Consider the following 10,910-nt stretch of genomic DNA (forward strand, 5'->3'; position numbering starts at 1 on the left):
CACCAAAAAGCACATTTTTACTGTCATGGCTGCAAGAATGGAATCTAATAGTAACAGTTGAAGTTTAAAAGAGCATAAAAAACAAAATGAAATGTAAGATTGTCGTGGTTCTGTTCAGGGCAGGAAGAAATGGACGTGAATTGCACAACCAAGAAATAACAGGGATTTACTCACAATAAACACGGTACCGGGGAGCACAGAACACGGATCATGACATCGATACAGAAATACACCAAGCTGTATAATTTTTCATTCTTGTTTGACGTTGTCCTTTACGAGGATATGTGACAACCAGTTCTGGTCTAATATGAGTAAAAGTGGCTCAAACATAAGTAGATCATCATGGAGTGTGGATCACTCAGTCAACAGATACATACATGAAACTGTCAATAATGGTTAAACTTTATTTTTTTTTTAATCTGAAATAAAATTATTTTACAATTTTGAATTTTGACGCGCTTTTTCTTGTCTATCCTATGAAAGATGACTGGATTGATGAGTTCAGCGCATCAGTATTAGAGCTGAAAATGTCCCACGTCTATAACCAACCAACACATGGCAGTGCAAACACACCCTACTGGTCAGATCTGGATGTCAGTGTCCGTCTGTCTCTGAGGGATCATCTGAATGACGACCGAACACAGAAGGAGATCAGCAATCACACGTAAACAAACAGGAGAGAAGAGCACATCAGCTATGATTACATGGACAGAAGGACCAAAAGGTAAATCTAAGAAGATGAGCACCAAGAACGGGCCGTACAGAAAAGCAAGGCTGACTGTGGCAACACCCAGCACCATTCCACCTGCTCTCTTGTCAGTGTGGGGTTGAGGGGGTGCGCGTGGTGTGAAAGTGAACACGCACGTGACAATCAGGATCCCAAGTTCCAACAGGAGCCTGAACAGCACCCAGGTTTTTATGTAATTATTCAACAAGAAAACAACTAAAAATATGAAGAAGGTCCACTCTGCAAGTGCAGCCATCACCGAACAGAGAAGAAAAGCCACATGGGACACCCAGAGTGGATGCGCCTCAGATATGGTCGCCTCCAGAGTCACCAGCAGATGGAAGTGGAGACCACAGACTTTTGAGCAAACTAACAGCAAATACACGACATCAGTGAGATGCGTGAATGGAGCCCAAAACGCTGCTATCAGGACAGGACTCAGGACCAGGTCCAGCAGGTCGGTGAGGACCAGTGAGATGATGAAGACTGAGACTCGACCACCCTGCCTCACATGAAGGTAGAGAGAACGGAGAACCCAGACCAGAAGAGGCAGACCCACACACAGTCCAGTGATGAGGAATATTGTTGATCGATATGAAATATCATGGGCATCAGTCACATCATCATCAGGGACATTGTCCATAGTTTGTGTTCCTTTCCTTGTGGGTAATATTCCAGAAAACTGTCAAAAAACATACAATGGAACGATATCAAATTCAGGTCTATAATACAGACTCAACAATCTGCTACAATTGGATTAAATCTTTATAAACCACCTCATAATCATAGTAGTTGCTAGAAACATTTTCATCACCAAAATCATCCATAGTTCGTGCTCCTCTCAACAACGTTCCACAAAACTGTAAAACAAAACAAAAAAACATCGAAATTAGTAATACTTTTAGGACATTTTATATTTAAGATCTTTATTAATCCAGGTGTAAACAGCAGGTCCATTATCCAGACAATATGACTAATTTACAAGAAAACTGCAGGATAATTAAGACCTGAAATCTTTTAACACAAAGTAATTATTAAATTTGACTGCATCAGGAGACCATGCTGCATGTACTTATAAAATGTCCCGGCAGCATCTGAATGAAGATGCCATCTTACCTTCAGCAGCAGAGTCCTGGTGTCTGATACTGTTGGAGGGTGAGCAGCAGAGCGTGAAGAACAGGAAGAAGCTGCAGTACATGAATCTGGAGCTTCCTCTTCGTCCCACTCTGTATTTCTACAAAAATCTTTTCCATGACGATGGACAAAACAGGAGCGACTTTTGCTCATCGTTCCGTCTTCAGCGCATTGAGGACATAAAGAAATGATGTTTATAGACAGTATTAATGTATCTGTTTTCTCTTTTGAAAATGGAGACTCTACCAGTGGGTAAAAATAGTGTTCCTGTCAGCCCAAATGCAGGAAATCTTGACCACACTGACCAGAGGAACAGTAATTCTGCTGCTGCTGCAAGTCGCAGCTTCTGTCACGAGTGGAGAAGGTTCCAACTCAGAACAACTTGCGCTGTGGAGCGCACCGAGAATGGACGTAGACACAAGGCCCCTTCGCTGCTGCCATGTCCACACACTCCCAGCAAGAGTTTGTGGGGATAAGTTCACTTTCACTTCACCCTCAACTCGTCTGTCCTTGTTTGCCACCCCAGGTCTCTTGAGAAGAATCGGCCCCTTCGTTATGCTGCACCTCCTCTGCGTATTGGAGCATTTGGCTTGTTCAGCACTGACTGTTAACTTAAATATGACACCGTATTTGCAGGGTATTTGTAAAAACCTGTGATTTCTGTGAAAAACTTGGTTCTGTTTTTTTTGTCTCCCCTTGTCTCACCTCTGATGTCTTGGCCTGAGCAATGTTAACTAGCTAGTAAATGTGAGCTGAGTCCATCCTCCTGGTCAACACCTGTTGATGGTTTGGTCTGCAGTTTATATTGTTTAGCTGTGTGGACAGTTTATTAAATAGATTTGTCCTTGTTAATTAAACGTGGGCATTGCAATGCATCAATTTGAAATGTTTATAGTCTTTACCTGCGAAAATTAGCAGTTACAGTTTCATGATTTTACCTTTAAATGTCCGATCATGTCCAGAAATGTGAGGACAATCAAGTTTTTTGAGAATCCCCTCCACAGCAATAATGTTCTTATATAACATTCATATTCAGGAAAGAGTTTAACTTCAATAACAGTCTACATGTATCCCTCCTTGGATTTGACCAGAACACTCTTCTTTGTTGGATCATCTTGGTTTACGCGTTTAAATCCATGCGGTTCCAGCACACTTGCTGTGTTGCCCATTTTGGGGGCAGTGGTGGCCTAGCGGTTAAGGAAGCGGTCCCGTAATCAGAAGGTTGCCGGTTCGAATCCCGATCCGCCAAGGTGCCACTGAGCAAAGCACCGTCCCCACACACTGCTCCCCGGGCACCTGTCATGGCCGCCCACTGCTCACCAAGGGTGATGGGTTAAATGCAGAGGACAAATTTCACTGTGTGCACCGTGTGCTGTGCTGCTGTGTATCACATGTGACAATCACTACACTTTACTTTTGTCCCGTCAGTAAGGGATCCTTTTTAAAACAAAATTACAATTAAGCCATTAAAAGTTGCTCTAAACTGGACCATGGAATACACCTGCATGGAAAATTTTAAGTCTTGTTATGAGGGACAATGGTTTTTACCACTTAGTCACAAATTATTGGTGTTTATAACCTTGGTAAATGCAACTTAATTATACAACATTATTATACAACATACAGTATGAGCCAAAAGTTTGGACACCTTCTCATTCAATGTGTTTTCTTTATTTTCAGGACCATTTACGTTGGTAGATTCTCACTGAAGGCATCAAAACTATGAATGAACACATGTGGAGTTATGGACTTAACAAAAAAAGGTGAAATAATTTAAAACATGTTTTATATACTAGTTTCTTTGCTCTGATTACTGCTTTCTTGCTTTATCAATAAAGTTCGGACCATCAGAGGTCAGGTTACTACACAGCCGACAGCCCTATTGGACAACTGTTAAAATTCATATTATGGCAAGAACCAATCAGCTAACTAAAGAAAAACTAGTGGCCATCATTACTTTATGAAATGAAGGTCAGTCAGTCCGGAAAATTGCAAAAACTTTAATTGTGTACACAAGTGGAGTCTCAAAAACCATCAAGCACTACAATGAAACTGGCACACATGAGGACCCACCCAGGAAAGGACAACCAAGAGTAACATCTGCTTCAGGTTCAAAACCTCCAGGCTGTGTAAGGGCTATTTCACCAAGAAGGAGAGTGATGGAGTGCTGTGGCAGATGACCTGGCCTCCACAGTCACTGGACCTGAACCCAATCCAGATGGTTTGGGGTGAGCTGGACCAACAAGTGCTAAACACCTCTGGGAACTCCTTCAAGACTGTTGGAGAAGCATTTCAGGTGACGACCTCTTGAAGCTCATCGAGAGAATGCCAAGAGTGTGCAAAGCAGCAATCAGAGCAAAGAAACTAGAATATAAAACATGTTTTCACTTATTTCACCTTTTTTTGTTAAGTACATAACTCCACATGTGTTCATTCATAGTTTTGATGCCTTCAGTGAGAATCTACCAACGTAAACGGTCAGGAAAATAAAGACAACACGATGAATGAGAAGATGTCCAAACTCTTGGCCTGTATTGTATGTTCTGCCTGGATTTGTAAATGATTTCACTCACCAGAGTTCCCAGAAGATGCTTTTTAATGAATCACGTCTGCCTGTCAGAAAATGACAGTCATTTACCGAGCCACTGCTCTCTCAAAGATTGTTAATGTAGTTTGTGGTTTAAGTTTTTTTTTTTAAATGGTGTGCAGAGAACCCCACCCCTCTGGCTATCACGCAGGGATTGGCTGTTTAGTCTTCACTCTCCGGAATGTTCAAATAGCAGGTCATACGTTGTGCTACATGCACTTCTGACCTGAGATCGGGTCACAACATGGGCTTAAGCTTCTATTCAGAAAGCCTGCAGTGTGAACACAGCCATAATCATCCTTGTTTGGTTTCGAATCAGTGAAAAACATTTGGATAGTTCATTGGATATTTGTGATAATATATATATATATATATATATATATATATACACACACACACACACACACACACACACACACGCACACATATAGCTACATACACACACACACAAAGGCAATGAGCTAAAGTTCAAATGATAACTTAATTTCTTTAGTAGTTTTTAGCATTGTTAGCATTTTTTTTTAGATATGATCCTGTACTATCAGATTTATTTTCTCTTTCTGTGTCTGACCTATTGGCACATTGGAGTATAAATTGATCACAACGGGTTATTTTTAGGATTATCACTAAATATAAATCTATGAATTAAACATTGGTTAACAGTCCTTGTTACAGTGGCAATGGGAGTGTAGGCGATCTTCTCATGATCTCATGATTTTTCATAGGAATGTACGATACAGAATGATGCTGCTACATCTCTCTCTCTGGCACAACACTATTTCACTTATTTCAAATCTCTTATCTAATTAACGTCACTATGTTATGTTAACTGTCACAGTGCTATTTATTACTTTTTTTCTGCACTATTACTACTGTTCTGTTCTTATTTTCTCTTGTTGCTTTGAGCATGCATTTAGGACAAAAGAATTTCCATTGACATTAATATATATTTTTTACCTATCTATTGTTTTTGATCATTATTAAAAATTGATTTGGCGCCATATTTACATTTAATCTACTAACCTAGCGAGCCTAGCCCAACAGATGGCGTCACTTGCGCATGCGCGGTGCCCAGGAGCAGCGCGCCTGCGCACATCGCCTCTGACGCGGGCCGATTTCAAACTGCGTGGCGGGTAAAGACGGGCGTCACCCGGGTTCGCTCCGAGGCAGAAAGATGTCCAGCACGCTGAAAGGCATTACCCTGAAAGGCAGCGCCGAGATCGTTGCCGATTTCTTCTGTGAGTGTTTGCTTTAGTTTTTTTTTTTCCCAACCTGTTTGTTCTTTTCGGCTGCGCCGTCGTGCGGCTAGTCTGCTAATGCTAACTCGCTCAGCCGGTTAGGGATGTAAATAGTTCGACGCCGGGTCCAGCTTTTATTCATCTAACTATTTGTTTTCCACTCCCGGACAATCAAACTAAGCTTTCCCGAACGTGTCTTCAGCCTGTGAACCACCCTGCTCGGTCAGTTTAAAAGGAAAAGTCGGCATCTGATCTCGCCTGTTGCGAACATTTCATTCAGGGTCTCACGTATGAGCGCATCGCAAATGGACAAGTAACACTTAAAAAAACAACGTGTGTGTTTGTTTATTTATATATATATATATATATAATGAAATGTATGTATGCATTTTCTTTAGTAGTTTGTAGTCAAACTCTTCTATTCTGTGGTCGTGCCGAATCAGGCCCTTGGCGCGCATGCGCCATGCGATCACGGTGGCGTTAAAGTGATGATTTAAAGCGTCTCAGCCCCGAATGAGGGTAACGTGCCCATCCCCGCTCTGTTCTACTTTCACGCAGCGTTTGGCATCAATAGCATCCTGTACCAGCGAGGGATCTACCCGCCGGAGACCTTCACCAGAGTCAGCCACTATGACATGAGCCTGCAGGTCACGACGGACGCCAAGCTGAAGAACTACCTGACCAACGTGGTGACGCAGCTGAAAGGTACGATCCAAGACTCTGGGGAGCGGGTGAGGTCTATTCAGTTTCTCAGTCACGCTCTCCATGATGTGATGTGTAATCCCCATAACTAGTGGTCAGAACTATGAGCAAGTGTGACTTGTATGTAGTTCTTGTTCTACTTTACTACTGCTTAAAAAAAAGGGGTGAAAGTGAAGTGATTGTCACATGTGATGCACAGCAGCACTACACTCGGTGCACACGGTGAAATTTGTCCTCTGCATTTAACCCATCAGCCTGAGTGAGCAGTGAGCGGCCATGACATCTGAACCGGCAACCTTCTGATTACGTGGCCGCTTCCTTAACCGCTAGGCCACCACTTCCTCATGTAACATGGACAATGCGGACCGTCCCCACACACTGCTCCCCGGGCACCTGGCTGCCCACTGCTCACCTAGGGAGAAAAGCAGGGGGGGACATTTCGTCACTTCTATATAAAGATATGATCGAAGCAGTTTGAAAACTTGCCATGTGATTCACAGGACACAGAAAAGTATTCTTGCTTGTGAAATTAATGCGTGTTGTATTAATTTGTTTCGCTCAAAACCTCTCGTGCTTTAAAAATGTGTCCCTTCTAGAACGCAAAATCTTTGTGAATTCTGCGTGGACATACATACTCACACTTGCTGACTTACCAAACACGCCAGGCAAGTGTAAATGGCAAGATATGAACCTTAAAAAAGGAAGAATTTGAGGACAGGCTCAGCCACAGAGATAAAAGATGCATGTAGAGGATGGCGGAGGTGGAATTTCGGCCTATACTCGACAAGAATAAATGCCCCTTTCTGCTCGGCACCCAAACGTTACATTGGACATTTCTTTATACTGGAGTCTGGGGAGAGTCAGGGAGTTTTAGGTCTGATTTAGAGTGGAAACCCTGACCATGCCACAGAACCCATGACAGTGTAGCAGTGTGTACATATTTATTCAATTCTTATGTTTCCTTAGAAGTCTGATATTGTGGTAGTAGTAGTAACATGGGCGAGTGTGTTAGCCTAGCGGACCCAGGTTCAAATCCCACTTACTACCATCCCTGAGCAAGACACTTAACCCTGAGTGTCTTCAGGGGGGGGACTGTCCTTGTAACTACTGATTGTAAGGCGCTCTGGATAAGGTCGTCTGGTAAATGTAATGATATTTCCTTTACACGTTGGTACTGCATTGGAAAGAACTGGGTGTGTGATTTTGCGTGCTGCTTCGTCTCTGCAGAGTGGCTGTCCGAGTGCACGGTGCAGAAACTGGTGTTGGTGATCATGTGTCTGGAGACCAACGAGGTGCTGGAGAGATGGCAGTTTGACATCCAGTGTGACAAGACGGCCAAGGAGAGCAGGTGAGGCCTCATCGAAACGCCCCTCGTCCGCAGCGTTCCGTAGTCGTCTCTGCATGCGTTTACAGGCTTGTTGATCCGGTTGCAGCGTCCCCAGGGAGAAGTCGATTAAATCCATCCAGGAGGAGATCCGGTCGGTCATCAGACAGATTACAGCCACTGTAACGTTCCTGCCTTTACTGGAGAATACATGTGAGTAGGGAGTTTAAAGGCTATTGCTATTATTTTCTTATTCAAGGTCCCCTATAATGGAAATGTGACTTAAGTCCCCCTAGCCTGTCTATGGTCCTGCTGTGGCTAGAAATGGCGATAGGTGTAAAGATCGTTTTGGTCGGATCTGGAACGTGTCCCCTTATGACATCATAAGGGGAAAGAGTTACCTCCGGTTTCTCATGCTTTTATCACCCAGAGAATTTCCCTCCCCTAAAACATTATCTCCACTGACCGTCATGGCTTCCAAACGTGCGAAGCATTGCAGTAGGTCGGTGATCGGATGTTAAAATTAGCACGCAAGATGCTGAAGGACCTGTGGGTTAATAAAATTTAAAAAAATAAAAAATTCTATCTGCGGCAAACATTGTGGAGGGTGTTGATTTGTCATTTCCACGAATGCCCGCTCAACTTCTATTGGCCGCTCTCCTCCTCATTAGCATTTACTTCACTAACTTTACTTAGCAAATGCTTTTATCCAAAGCGACTAACAAGAGGAAGACACCAGCAATTCTCATTCGCTTTCTCTAGATTTTGAGTTACAAAACTAAGAGCCCTGATAAGGCCCAACTTGTCAGAAAGAGAACACGCTCGGGAATTAAGTGCTAGACGAAGAAAATATTCATTTTTTTTTTGTGCAGTGTTTGTGCATGTGTGTCTGTGTAAGTGTTAGATTTGTCTGAAATACTATTTGAACAAGTGGGTTTTCAACTGCTTCTTAAAGATGGTGGTAGTCTCGGCAAGTTGAATGGAGCAGGACAAGTTGTTCCACCAGCCATGGAGAACAGAGTGGATTGGGATCGGGGACCCCGTGAAGAGAGCCTTTTTTTTAGTCTCGTTTCGTCTGCAGGTCTGAGAGGGCGTGCAGGATTGTAGCTAGTAGTGTGTTTGTGTAAGAGGGTGCACTTCCATTTACAGCCCTGTAGGCAGCATCAAGGATTTAAACTCTATGTGAGCCGGTGGAGAGAGGTGAGAAGAGGCGGGACGTGGGTGTGCTTCGGCTGATTGACGCTACAGACATCATTTAAAGCTACAGTTGGTGAAACGGTGCGTCCTGGGAAATCTCACTGTGGGACTGGATCAAAGTGGCTGTGATTTTGCACCAAGAGACTTCAGATATTAGGGGACCAACAAGATTGAAAAAATTCACGTCATTCTCTGGTTTTCTCAGGAGAAACTCCGCAAACATCTTGCCTGAAATAGTTCAACTTGGAGCATTTTTGTGTCTCTCTGTCTCTCTCTGTCTGTCTGTCTGTCTGTCTGTCTGTCTGTCTGTCTGTCTGTCTGTCTGTCTGTGGAATTGAGATGTTCTCAGTATGACGACTGTGCTGTGTCTCTGGGTCCAGGTGCATTTGACCTGCTGGTCTACACAGACAAGGACCTGGAGGTGCCTGAAAAGTGGGAGGAGTCTGGCCCACAGATCATCAACAATTCCGAGGAGGTGCGCCTGCGTTCCTTCACTACGTCCATCCACAAAGTCAGCAGCATGGTGGCCTACAAGAGAACAGACTCCATCTAGCGCTCGTTCTACCTGATGTATGTGTGTTGTGTCTGTGTCTTGCTGGGGTTTAAAGTGCTTTCTCTCCTCCCAAGTTCCTCTGGTTCGAAACAGAGGTACGAGCACGTCTCCATATCCCAGCGTCTCCCCTCTTTCTTTTTCATGTGTAAATAGTCCTCCACCGACCCGGCTAGCATCTGTGGGGTCGATTGTGCCTTCACATGGTGGTCCTCTTTCTTCAGCTCTGTTTTAGAAGTTAGTCGTTTAAAAGTATTTTTAAAGGAAATAAATCCCAGATAACGAGCAATAAACCTGTGGACCAGTATTGATTCTTTTTTTTTTTTTGTCACTCCTGTCCTTTCTCTTGTAGTGGCCGATTTGTGGTCAGTAGGTGGAGACGTTGTACACACCTTTCGACCAGCTCATGCTCCTAGAGCGTGGAAAACTGAATATTTAAGTACAAGATCTACGGAAGGAAATAAGTGAACCTGCTGCAGATCACGTGATCTCCCCACACTGATCCCGGACGGCCGCAATATTCCATTCCTCCTAGGTGGTGGTAAAGAAGGTGGCTCCTGCATTGTGCTCCTTCAGCAGGTTCAAGTTGTGCTATGACGCAATAAATGTTCTTGACTGAATAAAAGGGGTGACAGGAGCTGCCACCATTTCAGAAGGCCCCTCTGGCACTTACACAAGACGCCTTCAGCCGCTGCGCTTTAATGTACAGGGTGGTCCATTTATATGGATCCACCTTAATAAAATGGTTGGTGATATTAACGTCCTGTTTGTGGCATATTAGTATATGCGAGGGGGCAAACCTTTCAGGATGGGTGGTGACCATAGTGGCCATTTTGAAGTCGGTCATCTTGGATCCAACTTTTGTTTTTTCAATACAAAGAGGGTCATGTGACACATCAAATTTATTGGTAATTTCACAAGACAAACAATGATGTTCTTGGTTTTAACGTAACTTTATTCTTTCGTGAGTTATTTACAAGTTTCTGACCACTTATAAAATGTGTTCAATGTCACCAACCATTCCCATTTTATTTTTATCCATATACATGGCCCACCCTGTATATTTTCATTACTTTTTGGATAAAGACAAATAATGGCCTCGCGTCCTGCGTTCAATCAGACCACGGGTGGGCCATTGTGGGGCAGCGCTTTGAAATATTAATTCCCACTTCAAATGGCTGGCTCCACCGCGTGAAAAGGGGGACGCCTGCTGGGCAGCTCAAAGTCCTTCACAGCGGTGTCTCTCCATTAGCCGGCCAGCTAGCAGGTTCTGGGGAAACCGGCACCCAATCGCAGTGATCTCCGGAACCAGGCCGGGGACAGATCCGGGACGTGTCACTGAACGCACGTACGCACGCCAGAATAATGCTAGTACTGAAGTTCGTCTTTTTTTCCATCCCTTTCAAGTAGACTAGTCAGAACTCTAAACTGCAAGAAGGTTTTAAGGTTCT

General features: G+C 43.7%; 2 protein-coding genes across 2 annotated transcripts; one reads left to right on the plus strand and one right to left on the minus strand.

The window, feature by feature from the left end:
• LOC114793792 (uncharacterized) lies at window positions 1–2,018 on the minus strand. Its single transcript, XM_028985926.1, has 3 exons — window positions 1,844–2,018; window positions 1,504–1,587; window positions 1–1,409 (listed from the first exon to the last, which is right to left on the minus strand). The coding sequence occupies exons 1-3, from the start codon at window positions 2,012–2,014 to the stop codon at window positions 582–584; spliced, it is 1,083 nt and encodes a 360-aa protein (XP_028841759.1). The 5' UTR covers window positions 2,015–2,018; the 3' UTR covers window positions 1–581.
• A 3,541-nt stretch (window positions 2,019–5,559) lies between these two features.
• mad2l1 (MAD2 mitotic arrest deficient-like 1 (yeast)) lies at window positions 5,560–9,766 on the plus strand. The gene is made up of 5 exons (XM_028986302.1): window positions 5,560–5,686; window positions 6,245–6,391; window positions 7,616–7,736; window positions 7,822–7,925; window positions 9,290–9,766. Exons 1-5 carry the CDS (start codon window positions 5,623–5,625, stop codon window positions 9,460–9,462), a joined length of 609 nt encoding a protein of 202 aa, XP_028842135.1. The 5' UTR covers window positions 5,560–5,622; the 3' UTR covers window positions 9,463–9,766.
• The last annotated feature ends 1,144 nt before the right edge of the window (window positions 9,767–10,910 follow it).

Source organism: Denticeps clupeoides, chromosome 1 (assembly GCF_900700375.1).
Source record: "Denticeps clupeoides chromosome 1, fDenClu1.1, whole genome shotgun sequence".
Taxonomy (NCBI): Eukaryota; Metazoa; Chordata; class Actinopteri; order Clupeiformes; family Denticipitidae; genus Denticeps; species Denticeps clupeoides.